This window comes from Panicum hallii, chromosome 9, assembly GCF_002211085.1.
Source record: "Panicum hallii strain FIL2 chromosome 9, PHallii_v3.1, whole genome shotgun sequence".
NCBI lineage: Eukaryota > Viridiplantae > Streptophyta > Magnoliopsida > Poales > Poaceae > Panicum > Panicum hallii.
In genome coordinates this window covers 55,545,893-55,565,741 of record NC_038050.1, presented here as the reverse complement: position 1 = coordinate 55,565,741, position 19,849 = coordinate 55,545,893, and the positions used below count along the sequence as shown (strand labels likewise).

Sequence of the window (19,849 nt, the reverse complement as noted above, 5' to 3'; positions counted from 1 at the left end):
GTGGGAGGAAAAGGGAGAAAGGAAGAAAGAGAGAAGGTTTGGCCGGACTAAGAGAAAGGAAGAGAGAGGGAGGAAAAGAAAAGGAAGAGTTTTATTTGAATAAAAAGAAACCAAGCATAATTTATTTAAATTTAAATTGGAGAATTTAAATCCAACTGAATACAATCAATAACACAATATATTAACATGAAATGTACAAAATCTAGATAACCGTATATTTCCTTTTAGGGCTAAATATTTTAATTAATTCACGATAAATATTATAAAATTAAAAGAATTTGGATAAAATTTTATAATTCCTGCCAAAAATCTAAAAAAATTTATTTAGTCTCCTAATTTAAAAATTATGGTCTTAAAGGGCGGCGTCGGCGAGCGTGGACACGTCTGCACCCGCCGGATTAATAGACTGCCGGCACTAGAGCGGCGACAGTATCTATTAGCCGTTGCACTCCACTCCGCCCTGCCAAGGAGAAGCTGAAGCTGGATAGGGGCTAGCGGGGGAGGCGACCGGGACAGGACGGATTCGTAGATGGCGATCGGCGCGTTCGCGGAGGGCGCTCTGGCGGACGGCGGGGAAGGGTACAGCGGCCGCGTGACGCCGTTCGTGGTGCTGTCCTGCGTCGTCGCCAGCAGCGGCGGCATCCTCTTCGGCTACGACCTCGGCATCTCCGGTTAGTGCCGCCTGCTGGTTCCTCACTTTCTGCTGTGTATGCATTTTGCACGCAATTTCGTAGAGCCATTAGTCGATTGGGATGCAGGATTTGCGTGGGTGATTGGTTGCGTGGGGCTACGGCCTATACGGGAGACTGGGCCTGAAAGATGCATTGGCCAAAACCAACGGCAGGGCCGGGTCGGGCAGAGCCAAATTCAGCTCACGTTTCGCCTTCAGCTTGGTTGCCACCAACAGCTGTGGATGAACACATGACATGGCCTTCTTTGTTTTTTTGAGTGAATTTGGATGAGAACTCGAGAAGGATTCAGTGAAGAAAGGATCCGCATCACGATTCGTCCTTCATCGCTAAATCGCCATTCACGGAAGACAGAACAGAACCCCTATCGCACACTATTTCAGTTTAAGATATCTATATATAGGTTCCAGTCGAGCAGAGAAGGTAGCATTGCCTTTCTGGAACTGCAGAACCTGGCAATATCAGCCCTTCCCTGATTTCACTAGTCAATGGAATTGGTGAACGTTTCATAATTTCATCAATTCTATGCATGGATTCCAATTAAATTTTCGTGAAAGTTCAATTACTGCTCGTGTGTGTGATAGGTGGCGTCACCTCAATGGACTCATTCCTGAAGAGGTTCTTCCCGGAGGTGTACCGTCAGAGTCAGATGCAGGACACCAAAGTGAGCCACTACTGCGAGTTCAACAGCGAACTCCTCACCATGTTCACGTCCTCCCTGTACATTGCTGGCCTTGTCGCAACTCTCGTTGCGGCTTCCATCACAAGGAGGTATGGCCGCCGTGTGTCGATGCTCATCGGTGGCACCATCTTCGTCGCTGGCTCTGTGTTCGGTGGCGCAGCTGTAAATGTTCCCATGCTGATCCTTAACCGAATCCTACTCGGAATTGGTCTGGGATTCACTAATCAGGTAACTTATGCTAGAATTATTAGTATGTGATATGGCACAGATATAGTTCAAGAAATCATAAATCAGTAGTACAGTACTTCTTTCGTCAGACTTGTAGAATAATTCAGATTTGAAGGAAACACAGGCACTGGATGTGGTCAAGCGTGTGCAATATAAGTAAAAAAAAGACTTTGAATTGTTTACGACATGTTATATAGCTCAATAAATCAGTACACTTTTCTAGAACATTAGAAACATAAATGACTGTGCGTGCGTATCTGTCATGAACGCAGAAAATTGTGTCTGGCTATGAAACCAGTGTCAGACTTGAGATGCAACCTTTTGTAGACAGGTCAAGTCTTTCATTGAGTTGGACTGGGTGACTAAAGACAAAGGGTTCTTGTGGGTGTGATTTGTTCCAGCTCCCAAGTTGGCAGTAATAGACAGCCAAAGTTTGAGCAACGACATGTGATGACTTTCAAGTGTTATTGTTGTTGCTGGATTTTGACCCATCAACCAGAATCCGACAAGTACTCATGTGTCCATCTTTGTGCGCTCCCTTACAGAATAGTTGCTTTCTAAAGAATGTTCGAACCTTGAAATTTTGGAGAGATAAAGCGATATGTATCAAGTGGACATACAATATAGCTGGAAAGTAAAAGTGAGATTTCCATTTTAACTCCTAGTTTCAACTTTGGTAGTTGTATTTACTGCCTAATAATTAGAATAGCTAGTAGAAAAAACAGTGAATTTTCAGAAATTCACATTCTGCAAGAGAAAGGGAGACGAAAGGTCTTAACACATCAATAGCTTAATAATACTGTCCTATATAATCACATATTTTAAAGAAAACAAGGGTAATCAAGCTTCATTTCATTTTGTATTTATGAATTAGAGATAATTCCTTCACCTGTAGCTTGTACTAGATGTCTTATATAATAGTAATAGTTCCTTGTATCCTGGTGAACAAACAGAACTGTGCTAATATTGTACTATGCAAATTGTATTTGCAGTCAATCCCATTGTACTTGTCCGAAATGGCGCCACCGCGATACCGTGGAGCAATCAACAATGGCTTTGAGCTTTGCATCAGCCTTGGCATTCTCTTTGCAAACATCCTCAACTATTTTGTTATAAAAATTACAGCAGGATGGGGATGGAGGATATCCCTGTCCATGGCAGCACTCCCTGCTGCGTTCCTAACCATCGGCGCAATCTTCCTTCCTGAGACACCAAGCTTTATAATCCAACACGATGGTGACACCAACAAGGCAAGGATCCTGCTCCAGAAGCTGCGTGGAACAACCTCAGTCCAAAAAGAGCTTGATGACTTGGTTTCTGCTAGTAACCTCTCAAGGACAACACAGTATCCATTCAGAAACATATTCAAGAGAAAGTACAGGCCACAGCTTGTAATTGCACTGCTGATCCCATTCTTCAATCAGGTAACTGGGATCAATGTGATGAACTTTTATGCACCAGTCATGTTCAGGACAATCGGTCTCAAGGAGAGGGCGTCCCTCTTCTCCTCGGTGGTGACACGCCTATGCGCAACATTTGCCAACATCATAGCGATGATGGTGGTTGACAGGTTTGGGCGCAGGAAGCTCTTCCTTATAGGCGGTGTGCAGATGATCCTCTCGCAGTTCACTGTTGGTGCAATATTGGCTGCAAAGTTCAAGGACTATGAGGACATGGACAATGAGTATGCATACCTAGTGTTGATCACAATGTGTGTGTTCGTTGCAGGCTTTGCGTGGTCATGGGGCCCTCTTACATTCTTGGTCCCTGCTGAGGTTTGCCCACTGGAGATCAGGTCCGCAGGGCAGAGCATTGTTGTTGCTGTGGTTTTCTTGATGGCTTTCGTGATCGGCCAGATTTTCCTTGAGGTTCTTTGTAGTATCAAGTCAGCAACGTTCTTTGTCTTTGGTGGGTGGATCTGCTTGATGACACTTTTTGTTTATCTGTTCTTGCCGGAAACAAAGAAGCTGCCCATGGAGCAGATGGAGCAGGTCTGGTCGAGACACTGGTTCTGGAAGAAGATTGTAGGGGAGAAAGTGGAGAAGAAACAAGCAAATTCAGGGAAAACAGCTTTGCCGAGCTTGTAGTGCTTTTCTGAATTGGGGGTGCATTTAATCAAATCTGCAAAGAAAATATAGTCTGCAAAGAAAATATAGTATGTGATTGTCATTAGCAGATGTAAATGTATGATTGTATGTAACTAGAGTTTGTTACTATGTCTGTTGCCCCTGTCAGTTCCTGTAACTGACCATTCCAAATGGTGGGAATCTAGAAACATTATATAAGAAGAATGAACTAGAGTAAGTCACTAGTGTGCTGGCATTGTCAGTTCCTATAACTGACAATGACAATTTCCAAATGGTGAGGATCTAGAAATATTCCCTCATTTTGATTTTTATACATACGTAGTTTTTCTATATATCTAGACATAGTGTACATCTAGCTGCATAGCAAAATATATGTATCTAGAAAAGTCAAAACGAATTGTAATTTTGGACGGAGGTAGTATTATATAAACGGAGGTAGTATTATATAAGGAGAATGTTCAAATGGACCTGCTATTTATTTTCCTTCATGTTCATCTGTAAAAAGAAGAATTACTTATGATGCTGACATGACTGATCAGCACGATGACAAACACACACTACTGATAAGTCTTCGGTTCGGAGAAAAAGAGATTATGTCTCCTAGCTGACCTAGCCTCCTGGCTCCTTTTTAATTGGAGTGTATGTGACCAAACCTGCAAGGAAAATATAGGATTGTGATTAGCTGATGTAAGTATTCGATTGTATGTAAATATATAACAACTGACCTGTCTGCTGTTGTGAGTTTGTTATAGCTGGCCATTCCAAATGGTAAGAAACAAGAAATGATACATCCGACAGGAATATAGAAACAGCCTTGCTATTTCTTTTTGATGTAGCTACAAACGGAAAAAGAAATTACCAAACATGTTGGTGATTCTGATCAACATTTCTAGTTGTCTGATGCGTGTTTTCCATTTTCAGCTGACGTTTTTTCTTTGTATTCACTCTTCTCTTCCTTCAACGAATGGCAGCACTCATGCCCCATTTTTTATAAAAAAAAAAGTTCACTGACCGGCACTATGACAAAGATACTACTGAGTACTGAGAAAGTCACTCCGATTCAGCGAAAAAGGAGAAAATGGATCTAGATAACATGCCTGTTGCAGACGGGACTGATGTTGCTGGTGAAACAATCTTTGATGATTCTTGGAGCTTTTAGCAGCCTGCAACGCTACAAAGCGAAAGACTTTTGATAAAGACAAAAAAGTGACATGGTGACCTGTGCTTGGATGACCAAGATAACATGAAAGGGACTGGTCACTTGTCACTACTGTCACCAACCACACATGTAACACTTGGTGCAGAATGCAAGTGAGAGCACCAGTCACCAGGATCGAAAGGTAAGGTGCTACCCAATAGAATCTCAAAGAATATTCTATAAGCATGTTGCACGAGAAGAATCAAACGTTGTGCCGGGCGCACATACACATAAGAATCAAACAGTTTGTGCTCGGCGCAAACTTATTAACCCAACTGACTCAACGAGAACGAAATAGTAGCAAATATGCAGCAAACAGCTAAATCGGTATGATGAACTCGTGCCCATGCTGCTAGAATAACCAACTTCAGCAGAGCAATATCACGAACACAGTAGCATGGCCAGTGATCCAGCGGAATCAGCTTCAGCAATGCAATGAAACATCAGGCCGAGAACTGCGCCCACAGAACTGACTAACACTTTCTTCTTACAAAAAGTTTACAACATTACAACCATCAAGATCAGCACTAACATTAATGACTTTGTTAACATATAGTGTGATATCATGCGTGCCAGAGAAACAACAGATACATTCATACATAGCATAACTTACAGCACATGATACAAGCTACAGAGACGGTTAATCTTAAATATTTAAAAAAAAACAAGGAGGCAAAGCTTATTTTGCCAGGGTTTCATCTAATGCAGTTTTGTGTGATGAAGATCAGGCCTGAGCCCTCGTTTGAGGATTTGCATGGAAAGCTGATTGTCTATTTTGATCCCCTAGCAGATTTAACGAAAGAGAAGTTGATACTGTCTCCTGACCAGTTTCCCCTATGCTTAGCTTCGACATGCCCACAAGCTCATCAACGTTAATTGGATTCTTGGAATGAACTGCAACAGGCTTGACAATCTCATGCGTTTCTTGTGGCAGATCATCTCCATCTTTCTGGTTTGGCCAGAACGGAACTGAGAATTGCAAGAACGGTGAGAAATAAGCTGGAAGAATCACCGGATAGCTTGGGTGCAGATTCTCTGGCATGAGAGCAGAAGCTGTGGAACTTTCTGCAACAGCAGAAGTATCTGACTCCATCGATTCTACCTCCTCCTCCACAGGTGGTGGCAACGGTGGTTGATTTAATACTGAGGCCTCTGGTTCTTGACTCCCAGGAAGGGGTGGAAGGTCCATTGACTGTAAAACAAAGAGAACACAATTCAGTTCTAAATTATATGCAAAGCACAATAAGAACCACCTAATGAGCCTCAGGACGGGACAATGTCATAGCTGTCCGTGAAATACACAAACTAAAGAATTAGATCGAAAAAAACTGCACTAGCATAAGTAACATGATATATATTGCCACAAAAAATAGTGATGGTGTAGCTACTACACATATATATAAGTATGAAAAAATCCATAGAAAGCAACATTTGCATTAAATGATTACCTCATCAGGCACCATGTCAAAAAGGCTAGACCTTCTCTTCCTTCTGCTCATATTTGATTGGCGTATAAAATATTTTTGAGCGTGACTTGCTACTTGAGTGGGTGTCCTTGAGACCACAAAATTACGAGAAATTCCTCGCCAATCACCTTTTCCAAGCTTTTGTAATCCCAGCAAAAACCTCCGGTGTTCTTCTTCAGTCCAAGGAACACCTACCAGAACAATCTTAATCAGCAACATGGCATATAAAGTCCAGAATGCAGTCAGGCAGTAATATGCGAAGCTGCAACAAGCCAGTGAACAGAAATCGATGAACACCGGCATACTAATGAAGAATGGGAAAAGTTAGCACATTACTTCGCTATTAAACAAAACATATAGGGAGGGTACCATCGATACATAAGGGACTAGTCAAACAACACAAAACCAGAACAGAGCTAAAAAGGATTGGCATAATCTGAAGACAACTGCCCCTTGATTTACATTAAAACACCTACCACCCACCACCAAATATAAACCAAGAACTAGCAATCACTGTTCTCAGAAAACCTCGCAAGAATCAGCAGCATAATCAACAATAAAGACAGACAGGCTTTGTAGACCATTGGTACTCATTAATCAATCATTTGATTTTGCTCTGAACCTATGAACAACCTGTTTCCTTATTAAGTATGGACAGATGGAATTTGGAACTGCATAATTAGTGATTGCATCCCAGTGTAGTAGTGCATTTACACTAAGACTTGTCCGCTGGGACATGTATGGTAGACCTAAGACTATATGTTAGCAGTTAGCGCAGCAGTTTCTATTGCTCTGCTTGTCCTTCACTCCTTCCTGATTAGGTGGCCCTATAGCCCTACAGCCTTTCAGCATCACAAATCAGGCCAAATTTCTCCCAAATAAACTGATGCCACTGCTTGGAACAATCCCCCTATAGCCCTACAGCCTTTCAGCATCACAAATCAGGCCAAATTTCTCCCAAATAAACTGATGCCACTGCTTGGAACAATCCATACCCCTTATTCTAAAAAATTCTGGAGCTGAGCTTCTCGAAACATCCCCATAATCCAATCAAACAGTGCAGGAGTCAGAACCTCCACAGGTGGTCCTTGTACCAATAACGGATCGAATTCGAGTGCCATATGCATCGACCCAAGTAGTACCAAATCCACCCATTTGTACAAACTACAATAGTACTGGTAGTGCCGTAGTACTGTTAAGGCTATTAATGCTTTTCTCGCAGCTAGGCTGCCCCAGTAATAACTAAGGAGCTTGTACTATGTAGTTGTATCCATTTCCCGAGCTTACACGACTCCTAATCACTGAGCATAAATATATCTAAAAAAAAGGAGCAAAACACCAGCTAAATGAATGGGGAAGTTTGGACCTAGTTGGGACGGAGAGGATCTACTATCTAGGGTCCCGCATCAGCTAGGAGTGACTGATGATCGATTAGAGTGGATGGGGAGGGGTAGAGATCGATCGGTAGCTCACCCTTCTTGCGCTCGCGGCTGGCGGAGGAGGACCCCTGGACGAAATCGTCGGATGCGTAGCCCCCGCCGCCGTCGGCGAGGTCGGGCCCGTCGGCGGGGGAGGCGCCGCCGCTGGTGGATCCGGCGGAGAGGAGGGAGAGGTTCCCCATGCTCGCGCTCTTGCGGATGGCCGAGCCATCGGTGAGGCGCACCCCGAAGATCTTGACCCCGCGGTTGGGGCACGTGCGCGAGTTGTGCCCGTTGTGGCTGCAGTGAGAGCACCGCCGCGTCATCGCCGCGCCGCCCCCGCCTCCCGCCGCCAGCTAGGGCTCGCGCGGGCGCCTCGGTCCGCGGCTGCGCGAGTCGGAAGAGGAGTGGTGGTGGTGGCGGTGACTGGTGGTGATGGGGGAGGAGCGGGGGGAGGAGAGGAAGCCGTGTGTGGAGAAGAGGCGAGGGGGAAGGGGGGAGGGATTAACTGAACTGTTGAGTGGTGATTGGTTAAGGTGGTCGGCGAGCGTGGGCCGTCCACGTGGCGGATATTCCCGCGGGGATATACGTGTGACTTGGGCAGCGGCTTGTGGGGCACGCCTCCCTCCCTTCCTGGCTGGCTCCTCCTGCCTTTTGTCCGTGGACACGGCTGCGTCCCGCGTCTCCTCTCCGCTCGCTGCGCCGTGCTCCCGTCTCCTCTCGTTTCGTTTTCATCGCCGGGTCCTCGGACCATTTCATCCACATTTCCTGTCCACTTCGTCGTGAGTGGTGAGCAATGGCAAGCCGCTCGTCGGTCTTGTCCGTTTCTCATCTGTTTCAAGACCCGGGAGGGCATATTTCTTTCTTCCGGGACAAGTATTCATAGTGATGAGATGAGATGAAATGCGATCTCTATACCATGTAATTTTTGCTTAATATTAGGAATTGAAAACTTCATGTACAGTCTTGGAATGGAGGTCTTTTGAAGGCGATGAATGGTCGCAACAGATGTTGGCTCGATCCGAACGAAATTATGCGGAGACTTTGCAAGATTATTACGAAGCTACGATATACTCCAGCTATATGTTACCCTAATGTTCTAATGATCCAAATAGCGAATACAATCACATGAATATTTGGTTGAAATCATCGCGCTGAAAAACAATTGAAACAAGATAGTCTTTCGGATTTGGGCTGTACCTCTCTTTATTAGTTTGTTCCTTTCTCCTCTCACCATATGGGTAGGTCCGATGTTGTGACTGTTGTGTACTTTGGATCGGCTAATGCATCAATTAGATTAGAATGTGCTCTGTTTGATGGCTTAATCAAGAGATAGAGATGATTAGAGAGACAGAGAGAGAGGGGGATATCACGGAGTATACCTTCGTGCCCTAGGCCGGCGGCGGATGCAGATGTGCCCGACATGGTGATGTAGTTCGGGTGCCCGGGGTCGCTCGGCCGTAGACGATCGTGCTCGCGGTAGTCGAGGTCTAGATCGCGTCGGAGAGCTTGAGGTCGAGGCAGAGGCGCAGAAGACGTCCGGAGGGGATTCCCGCCGCTGACCGCGCACGACTAGATCGGTTAGGTCAACTGTGGGTGGGGCGGCGGCGGCGCGTCGAACCTCGTGATGCGAGCCGCTGGCCCCCACCCCCTTTATATTGCGCGGCGCGACGGGGCCCACCAGCTAGGGTTGAGCTGGGGCGCCCCCGATCAGGGCGCTTGGGTGAGGTAGCCCATCGGCCCGTTAGGGTCCGATGGGCTAGGAGATCAATCTAAAAGTGACAAGATATGTAGTATGGGTGTGCACAAATCGAGTAATCTGCGATATGGAACGGAACTCGTTTGAATCTTCAGAGATTTACGGGAAGATTGGAGTGTTTGGTGCACGGCCACACAAGTGGAAATGGAATCTGGGCGGAAGGGCGCGGTTGCACGACCCGTGCGCACACCGGATACGGCGTCGGCGATCAAATCATTGACGTGCCGCGTGCCGACAAAAATAAGGACGATGAGGAGACCAGTCAAACCGCATGATCGCCCGCGGTCGCAACTTGCAAGCATCTGGCAGCGCGTGATCGCCCGCGGCGGGCCTCCGTGTAGGCTCCTTTGCGGGGCAAAGGCTTGACCCATGGGAAACAAGAGGCAAGAGGCGCACGCAATTCCTCGTACCTTTTTCAGGAACAGATACCGATCAGGCAGCCTGAACTCTGAAGCAAACCGGCAAGGTCAAAAGGGATCAACCCATGAGAGCTCTGCAAGGCAAGAGATTTGATCAGCTCCGAAACCGACATTACGATAGATCGCTCCAAACAGTGTGCCGCCGTACCACCAGATCACGTCAAGCGAGAGGCGAGGACGGCTTATCTAAACCCAGAATGTTATCTGCTCACAAGTCAGAACTGGTATTAAATAAAATAGCTTCTCCGGGAGCTCTCAGCAGACCAGCCAGATAAGTAGATAACTTAAGGAAAAGCCTAGCAGATTTGTCCTCGGATAATAATGAACACGAAGTCGGCGCGTGCACATGCCTTCGCTACACGGTACTCGGGGTGAAAACAAAAATCCGGAGTTGTATGGTATCTTGAGCTGACAGTGACCTCTCAGACTAAGTTTGCTTCCTGTTCTTACTAAGAAAAAAGTTATACTTGATTAAATATGTGGACCAGAAAGCGACCGTAAGAAAATAAAAAAATCAGGAGTCTATCGCGACCGAGTGACGCGTAATTATCCTCATCATCCAGTGCTATAAAAGGGGATGGAGATTGCACACATGTAGAGAGAAAGCTGCGTACCAACCTCCAGATCGTCATGACATTATTTTGTTGATGCGGTTGGATGGAGTTCACTCACATGGTCAAGATACTAACCGTATTTTACAAATGCTCCAGGTTCATATCAATCAGCTGCGGTCCTGGGTTGTATTGGCAGATTTTTTTGCTGTGTGCGTCCATGTCAAGTCAAACCAAACCCCACCGAGAATTATGATTTCGGAGTGTGTGCCACGGCTCACTGGCACATACTACACCAAAACAACTCAATTTCATCGGCTACATTTATTTTCGTCGGTCCACGGCAAGCCGACGAAAATAACTAAATTAGTTTGTCGGTTTACCAAAGCCGACGAAATTATACTTATTTTCATCGGCCTAATTATGGCCGACGAAACTAAAGTACTATTTTCATCAGCCTAGTTAGGGCCGACGAAACTAAAGTAACATTTTCATAAGCTTAACCTAAGCCGACGAAAATAAATCTAATTTTGTCGGCCTCACTCGAGCCGACGAAAATACAGTTGCCCTAAGTGTTCACCCACCTCACCTTCTCTTTATTTCGCTGCCGCCCGAGTCTTCCTCGCCCCTTGCGCCGCCCCCGCCCCGCGCCCCGTTGCCGCCCCCGCGCGCCGCCGTGCCCAGCGCCCCGCGCCGCCGCCCTCGCACGCGCCCGCCGGCGCCCCACACCCCCGCGCCGCTGCCCCCACGCGCCACTGTTCCCGCGCGCCGCCCCCCCCCCCCCCCCGTGCTCGTGCTGCTACCCCCTCCGCCCCCCCCACTGCCCCCAGTGCTACCGCCCGTGGTACCCGTGCTGCCCCCCGTGCTGCCACCACCCACACATCCGAGCCACCGCCGACGTGCTCCTCTCGGCCGTCCCCTGCTCGAGCTCAGGTATTAATCTCTTGATTGTAGTTGTTTTTTGGTTAATCCTATTAGAAATGTGGTTGATCTTATTGTAACTATATTTGTGATTCTGTTCATAGAAAATTTGTGATTGTTATAAGATTTCTGATTCATTTCTTAAAAAATATATAGTATTAATGATATCTAAAAAGATTTGTGTTACATATGCTTGATAAATTTTGTTTGCTTAGTATCGTTAAGGAAGTAACATTTCTTAATTTCGTTAATGAAGTAGTTAGTTTGAGAAAATGGGAGATGATTGAAGTTGGATGTATGATGGTTGGAGAAGTAACGGAATGCCTACGCGAGAGTGGATGGTCAACACACAAGCTTTTGTTGATTATGTATTTTTCTTGTCTCCTAGCGGTGGTTTGGCAAAGTGTCCATGCAACAAGTGTTAGAGTTGTTCTCGTCAAGTGAAGATTGAAAAGGAGCGTCACCTCTGCAAGTCTGGTTTCATGCCAAATTATGAGAGGTGGTACCAGCATAGGGAGTCACAGTAGCAGGAGGCATACAACCTAGTTCATAGCTTTGTGAAAAATGAAGATAGGATGGATGCAATGATGGATGATTTTGTCGAGCATGTTGAGAATGCTGCTGAGATCCCAGAATATTTTGATCTGCTTGCGTCATCAAAAGAACCATTACATGGGGCCACTACTTTACCATAGCTTGCTGCTGTGACACGATTAATGGCTATTAAGTCGAAGTACAACTTTTCAGTAAGTTATTATAATGGTCTTGTTGATTTAGTATTGGACATACTTCCGAAACCTCACAAGTCCTCGAAAGACTTTTACTACACAAAATTCATATGTGTGAGAATAATTGCATGTTATTTTGGAAGAAAAATAAAAATCTCAAGTACTGTTCGTTACACGTTTTGTAAGAAGTGCAGATACAAGAAGATGGTGAACAAAGATGGAAGTATGCAGATAACAAGTGTGCCCGTTAAGATGTTACAGTACAATGAGAAAACTGAGTAAGGAAATACCTGTCTTAATATGTAAAATGGAGAAGGTGTTTGTCGGAGAATTTCTCCAGCCGGGTGGCGGAATGAACCCGCCTAATCCTAGTTTAGGATGAGTTTGGGGGAAGCCAAGGAATGCTAGATCAAGAGGCGTATGAACACGGAAAGCACACAAGGAATTTAGAGTGATTCAGACCGCCGGAGCGTAAAACCCTACGTCCACTGTGTGTTGTATTGCTTGTGAGTCTGAGTGTCTCTGGGACTTTGGAAAGCTTGTGTGTGCTTGTGAGTGCCTTTGTGAACCTTAGAGACTTGTGTTCTAACGCGTGCACTCTCCCTTTTATAGGCTCAAGGGGAGCGCGTACACTGAGCGGGGTCCCAACAGGTGGACCCGGCGATATACTAAATAACGTACACATTGGAGCCTGAAATGCTACAGATTCGGAAATCTTCCTCTTCGGCTCCCGTGCGTATCCTCCATCTGGATTTGGTCTTGTGCCGTTTTGCCTGCATAGCGTCTGCTGCCAGTGACACGCACATGGGAGACGTGCTGTCACTATTGGGTCACAGTTCCCGCTGACAGGCGAAGGGGCTATGGGCTATGTTGACCTGCCGTGCTGTAGCCTCCGTGCGCACTGTAGCAGCGTACGCCGCGGCCCTCCTGCCCAACGTTTCAGTGGGCAGCCCATACTCTGTCTTGGGCACGCGCACCCCACCTACCCGCATTTAATGCGTTAGTTGGGTTGGCTTCTCGTAGAAGATTGGAACCCTCCGAACACGTGACGGTGCTGGTATTAGCGGCCACTTCCCCAAGAGCACATGGCGGCACCGGACCTCTTCCCCGGTGGGAAGGGAGGTCCGGGTCGCCAAGGCTGGCCCAGGCGCGCAGGCCCCCTAGGGTCTGGCTTCCACACGTAGGGGTCCGGACTACCCCGCGGTGTTCGGGCCCGCGGTAGCCGTTCCTGAGCACCTTGTCTAGGTGGGCACGTGGAGGCGCCGGACCTGCTAGAGCACGGGGTGAGGTCCAGAGACCGTGACCCCAGTTGTCAGGCCCGGTTCCTACGCCCCGTCACCCAAAGGCTTAGTGTGAGGTTACGGATAACCTCACGCCCCTCGGGCTGGACACACTAGCAGGAAGTACTCCTGTCTGAATGTACCGACAGTGTTCCTCCCGGGTTTTATGAATGTAATACAACACTTGTTAGTACATTTGCCTTATGAAGCTGAGATCGGTGGCCCCATACAATACAGGTGGATGTACTTTATAGAACAAGACTTAAAGAGACTTAAAGCAACCATCGGTAATAAAACACGAGTGGAGGGATGCATTGCTGAGGCATTCTATCTTAAGCAGATCTCATAATACACGAGCACATATTTTGCAGAAGAAAATAACATTAATGCTCATATACCGCGCTACCACACCTCGCATGAGAAACCGAGGAGCAATCTCATGTTGTTTCAGTGGACTGGTAAGGCCGTCGGTGCTAGTTTGGTTTATGAAATGTGCATACAAGAATGGAACACTGCATTGTTATATATGTACACAAATATAGAGGAGATAGACAAATATTTCGTGTAAGTACCATCATATATCTCATATGCGATTCACGTTTAGCGATGTACTTATGTTAAATAAAGAATATGTAGATTGTTTGATCAAGAAGAATGGAGATATGCACGACAACCAACTGCTAAACAGGTTGAAACTTTATTGCGTGAGGGTTTACGTGGTGGTCCCAATTTTGTCACATGGTTTAGAAAATATGTAAGCATTGCTACTCTAACTACATTATTTATATAACTCGTTATGAGTTAACAAAATTGCAAAATTTATAGTGCATGAGGGATAGCAGTGTCCATGATGATCTAAGACAGCTTTCACATGGAAGCACGACTGCAAGGAGTTATGGTTGTTATGATATAAACGGATTTTGGTTCCGTTCAACCAAGTTTGAAGAGAAAAATTCACATACCGCTACAACAAATAGTGGAGTTGTAACCACCGCGAGTGCCTCAGATGGTTCTATTACGGAGTATTTCGGTGTCATTTAGAATATAGTGGAGCTGAAGTTTGAAGGTTCAAAAGATTTAAGAGTTGTGTTCTTTTATTGTGATTGATTCAATAATAAATTAGGTTCTGAGGTAAAGTATAACAAAAAACTTGGTTTAGTGGAGGTGAACCATAAATTGCGACTTTCAGGTTACAATCCATTTGCCCTCGCACATCAAGTTGAGGTGGTATATTATATGTCGTATCCATACCGTTCGGAAAGTTTAGAACCATGGTGGATTGTTCAGAAAGTATGTCCTCCTGGTCGATCGCCTATTCCTGGAAATAAAGGTTACGATGAATGTGAGGTTGATCGTACTGTTTCTGAAGCATTTCAGTAAGATGAGTGTAATGGACCTTTTGAAGTTGATATTTGGATGGCACTTGACAAATTAGATGGTGACACCGGTGATATAATAGTTTCTGAGGTCCGTAAGAAAAAACGACCACGTCGTGCAACCAAAATAATGTTGACAACATATGAAACGAGGCATGGTACTGGTCATGGTGACATTTGTTGGGAGGGAAAAAATAGGTTAAAATCTGTGAATGCAACATTGGGAACATTTTATCGGTTTCACTATCCAGGAATGGTCACTATTTGAGATGTGCTTCAGGCTGCATTGAAGTGGGAGCACTATAAGCTGCAATCAGATGATCAGGGTGTCACGACTGCAGTGAGGGTTTGGAATGAGTTCTGGGTACTATTTTTATCATAACTTGTATAACTACTATCTATTTGATTCATTTATAAGTTGTCTGACTAATTTATTTTCATTTTAGGAGAGGTATCATTTGCCGAAGGAGGAGGAGCAGTGCCTACAAGCTAGGGCTCGTTCTGTGTTTGACAAGGCAGCGACGAAGATGGTTAGGAACATGATGTCCAATGCTCGTATACAGTGTGTGTGTGCTTATACTACAAGAAAATAAAGCAACAAGATATGAACAAGAAACTGGGCGCTTCTAAGATATATCTTCGAGTGGATGAGTATTTTTAAGTTGATATTAGTGGTTTTCCGTGGTTAAGAAAGCGTCCAGATGCTTGACGAGCACTTTGTGCTTATTGGGCTTCACCCAGCTTTGTGGAAAAATCCAAGATGAAGAGAGCTAATCGTCAAGCAGGACCACGGGTTACACAAAGATATGGGGCCGATGGACACCTTCATTTGGCTCGTCGAATGGTAGGTGTTTATTATTTTAATTTAATTATTATGTACTTGCTTGCAATATCACAATTTCTTCTTTGGCTGGAGGCACAAAGTGGGGTGGCCCCAAGCTATATTGAGACATACATTCGATGCCACCACAGCGCAGATCATACACAGCCAGAGTTGCTTTGCAATGAGAATACCATAAAGACTTTGGTTAGTAAAATAATTTGATTTCAATTAAGCGATGATTCTAATATTAACTTAATATTGCTTGCTTGAATGGTAGGTGAGATATGGTGATTAAATGGTGGCACGTTGAAGCGTCCCCCCATCAGGGAAGACTTAAAAGTGTTACTTTATCAGTCCCAGGAGGCTGATAACACTTTTATTACATCAGATGGTACATCATCGTACAATTCTTCACGGTAATGGGCAGTGAAGCGCCACTATCGCGAGGATTACAACTAAAATCCATACTACTATACTAACTACGAAAAGGGGATCATCAGAGTCTTGCGCCATGCGGAGCTCCAACGGTGACCTCACCCACAGGCAAGACTGGGTGCAGGACGGAACCCTACTCGTCGTCTTCGGGGATGTAGTCGGGATCTTCCACTGTAAAAGTAAGAATGGGGTGAGTACGAACGTACTCAGCAAGTCCAATCACACCGCGGAGGGGGTTATAACAGAATTAAATGCACAGGATAATCCAAGGATAAGGTTATGGTTCATTTGCGGAAAACTCGACTTTATGCAAAGGTTCGTTTAAAACATTTTAAAAACAAGTCGTTAAGCATCAAGGAGCACATGGTGTTGATCCACACAGGATCCAGTTTAAAACTGCTACCGGACTCCCCGTCCGTCGTAGCACACGGCACAGCGGCCGGACATTTCCCAAACAACCCACATCAGTCCAACCATTCCCAGAGAGAAACACTAGTTATGTGACCACACTGTAACTTGCCCAATACCGTGGGCACGGCTATTCGAATAGATTTTAACTCTGCAGAGGTGTGCAACTTTACCCATAGGTGGGGTACCACAGCACGAACACCTTAGTGCCGGTGCAGATCCCATCGTAGCCCTTACCCATCTTAGCTAGACCTGGCTAGCCACCACGGGATCTATCAAGGGGTCATTCGACCTATAACCGAGGTTTAACCGGGGCATAAGTCACACAGAGCTTATCCCGTCCCCTTGATCACCCGTTGCTCCCAGCTCTCCTGATGGCTATCAGACTAACTAGTGGGGTTAGGCTAAGCTGTTGTCCATACAACGGTCAAGTGGTTTGCACGACAGGAAGCTAGGTGAGATGACACATCAACTCGGTCCTTAGGGGTGACAAGATGGATATCTCCCTTCCTCGCTCAACCACACAGGTACGAGCACACCAACGGCAAATCACACAGAAATGCCATCCATCCCGTCTGACTCATCTTTCAAAACCACATTTTATCCCTTCCCACACGCACACATTTCTTTATAAAACTAGGTGGTCAAGGTATGGTTATCACAAACAAGGGTGGCTATCCTACCATGTTTCCAGCAAGCAAAACCATGCAATTTTATAAAACAGGCCGCTGGGTTGTGTTTATAAAAACTAGGACAAAAATATGCATCAAAGGGCGGAATTGAACTTGCCATCGTCAAACCCTTGCGGGAGGTCCTGATCGAAGCACTGTCCCTCGGGTTCGGGGTCACAAAACTGGTCCTCGGTTGCTTGGTCGCAGTCAGGGACTTCTTCTTTCACTCCGTGTCCTATGACGCAAACAAACAGGCATACAATCAAGCGAGAGAACTAAAAGCTTTTATCGTTGAGCTTGAATCGGAAATAACTTAGTTACGGAGGTAGGGGTAATATTTTCAGGTGGTTTCTCAGTGGCGTGGCTAGGACTATACTAGAAAGGGCGTGGTAAAGTTTCGGGTCGATCGGAGGTCGTTTCGCACATAAAATGACGAGTCAAAGATGGTTTCAGGGATTAAACGGGGGTCCAGGGGCTTGTTCGTAATTATCCGGAAGGAGTAAGGACCTATTTGTGAATCCTAGAAATACTCAGGGCACGCTAAAGGGTGTCGGTTTTGTTTAGTTTTATGTAATGGAGGGTTTATTTTTGAAATAACGGAAAGAACGGGGTCCCGTTTGCAAAAGAGAGTAAGTAAGGGGGTTTCTTTGGGGTAATACAGGGAAAGGGGAGGGGGCTTTGGGCAAAAAGCCCCTTTCTTCCTCCTTCCTCCCGCACGAAACAGAGGAGGGGTGGGGGGTGCCGGCGGCGGCGGCCAATACGGCCGGCCGAGACCCAGGGGTGGCTCGGGGCAAGGGGAAAAGGGGAAGGGGAAGGAGGGGAACCGATCCCCCTACTCACCACGGGCTGCGGTGGGGCGAGGAGGCACGCCCACGGGAGCAGGCGGGCGGCGGCGGTGTCACGGGCGGCGGCGGCGCTGTGGGCTAGGGGAGAGGGCAGGGGCGGCGGTGGGAGTTGTGGGGGGGTAGCGGGCCGCGCGGGGTCTATTTGTAGGCGGCCAGAGGGGGTGGGCGGCGGTGGCCGGTGAGGAGGCCGGCGGGCGGCGCGGAGCACCTTAATGGCGCCCGTGTCGTGGAGCGGCGGCGCGGGCGGCAAGGCCGGAGCGACGCGATGGCTCGGGCACGTGGGCGGGCGCTGTGCGGGCACAGGGCGGTGCAGCAGGGGAGCAGCGGCGAGCGGCGACGGGCAGTGCGGCAGCCGTGTGGTTGCGCATGCGTGCCGTGGCCGTGCGCGTGCGCGTGGGTCGCGGGCGCGCGCGGTCCGGCGGTGCGCGCGCGTAAGGCGGCGTGCGCGTGAGGGCGGGGCGGCGTGGCCGAGGCCAGAGGCCGGGCGGCGCGGCTCGGGGCGTGGTGCGCACAGCCAGCCGGCGTGCGCGGTGAGCGACGGGCGTCGCGGCGGGCGGCGCGGCACGTGGTGCACGCGCGGGCGTTCGCGTGGGCACAGGCGGCCGGGCACGGGGGCGTGTGCGCGCGCGAGGGGAGGAGGGGGGCCGTGGCTCGGGGCCAAGCAGGATGGGGGGCGGCGCGGGCTGAGCGGCGCCCGGGAGCAGGGGAGAGGAGAAGGGGGAGAAAGAAGAAGGGAAAAGAAGAAAGGAAGGAAGAAAGAAAAGAAAGAGAGGGAAAAAGGGAAAAAGAAAAGAAATAGGAGGGAGAGAGAAAAGGGAGGGGCGCGTCGGCGCCGATCGCGGCGGCGACCGCGGTCGGTCGGCCACGCGCGTGCGTCGCCCGCGCGCTGCGCGAGAAGAACAGCATCGCGCCGGCGCTGATTGCGGAAAACGGTCGCGCGTGAGCGGTGCGGGATGGGACGGCGGTCAGGCTCGCGTTGGCCGTCAGTGTGGCGGTGAAACGGAGGGAATCAGGGTTTTACGACGAATAAATTTTCGGTCAGGACACCTTAACGCGTAGTTTAAATTTGAAATTTTCAGGGCGTCACAAACCTACCCGACTTAAATGAATCTCGTCCTCGAGATTCGGCTGGTTCCTAAATAGATGGGGAAACTCCTCCTTTAGCGCCTCCTCGCGTTCCCAGGTTGCTTCTTCTATTCCGTGTCTGCTCCATTGAACCCTGCATATCCGTACCTCGGAGTTTCTTGTCCTTCTAGTGACAGTGTCCAGAATTTTGACCGGTACCTCCTGGTACCGCAGATCCGGTTGCAGGTCTATTGTTTCCACTGGCACGTGTTCTCCTTCGGGTACTCTCTGGCATCTCCTTATTTGCGAGACGTGAAATACTGGATGTACATCCGACATTTCTTCTGGTAACTCCAGTCGGTATGCTACTGCTCCGACCCTCTTTAGAACCCGATACGGTCCAATGTATCGAGGGGCCAATTTTCCTTGTACTTGAAACCTTCGCGTTCCCCGAATGGGTGAGACCTTGAGATAAACAAAATCGCCTGGGTTGAAACTTATTTCTCGCCTTCTCTTATCCGCGTAGTTCTTTTGTCAAGATTGAGCCGCCTTCAACTTCTCGCGGATCTCCGCTACTTTTTCTTCTGCTTCTTTTATAAGTGCAGGTCCTACTAGTGCACGTTCTCCAACCTCCGACCACATCAAGGGAGTTTTGCACTTTCTTCCATAGAGGGCTTCGAATGGCGACATGCCCAAGCTGGCTTGGTAACTATTATTGTACGAGAATTCTGCATAGGGCACACTCTGCTCCCAGTCCTTTCCGTAGGTCAGGACACATGCTCTCAGCACATCTTCCATAA

General features: G+C 47.4%; 2 protein-coding genes across 2 annotated transcripts; one reads left to right on the top strand and one right to left on the bottom strand.

Annotated features, from left to right (window-relative positions):
- The first annotated feature begins 428 nt into the window (after positions 1-428).
- LOC112874738 (hexose carrier protein HEX6-like) lies at positions 429-4,016 on the top strand. Its single transcript, XM_025938237.1, has 3 exons — positions 429-671; positions 1,274-1,599; positions 2,592-4,016. The coding sequence occupies exons 1-3, from the start codon at positions 530-532 to the stop codon at positions 3,684-3,686; spliced, it is 1,563 nt and encodes a 520-aa protein (XP_025794022.1). The 5' UTR covers positions 429-529; the 3' UTR covers positions 3,687-4,016.
- A 1,324-nt stretch (positions 4,017-5,340) lies between these two features.
- On the bottom strand, positions 5,341-8,267 carry LOC112874739 (transcription factor MYBS3). Its single transcript, XM_025938238.1, has 3 exons — positions 7,824-8,267; positions 6,333-6,541; positions 5,341-6,076 (listed from the first exon to the last, which is right to left on the bottom strand). The coding sequence occupies exons 1-3, from the start codon at positions 8,092-8,094 to the stop codon at positions 5,609-5,611; spliced, it is 948 nt and encodes a 315-aa protein (XP_025794023.1). The 5' UTR covers positions 8,095-8,267; the 3' UTR covers positions 5,341-5,608.
- Between the last annotated feature and the right edge of the window lie 11,582 nt (positions 8,268-19,849).

What these genes read in the sequence shown, in the direction of transcription:
- LOC112874739 (XM_025938238.1), bottom strand. Translation starts at nt 8,094, where the DNA reads ATGACGCGGCGGTGCTCTCACTGCAGCCACAACGGGCACAACTCGCGC. An exon ending in CAGCCGCGAGCGCAAGAAGG is followed by an intron (nt 6,542 to 7,823) that starts GTGAGCTACCGA and finishes TTGTTCTGGTAG; the next exon opens with GTGTTCCTTGGACTGAAGAA. An exon ending in TTGACATGGTGCCTGATGAG is followed by an intron (nt 6,077 to 6,332) that starts GTAATCATTTAA and finishes TTTGTTTTACAG; the next exon opens with TCAATGGACCTTCCACCCCT.
- LOC112874738 (XM_025938237.1), top strand. Translation starts at nt 530, where the DNA reads ATGGCGATCGGCGCGTTCGCGGAGGGCGCTCTGGCGGACGGCGGGGAA. An exon ending in CTACGACCTCGGCATCTCCG is followed by an intron (nt 672 to 1,273) that starts GTTAGTGCCGCC and finishes TGTGTGTGATAG; the next exon opens with GTGGCGTCACCTCAATGGAC. An exon ending in GTCTGGGATTCACTAATCAG is followed by an intron (nt 1,600 to 2,591) that starts GTAACTTATGCT and finishes TTGTATTTGCAG; the next exon opens with TCAATCCCATTGTACTTGTC.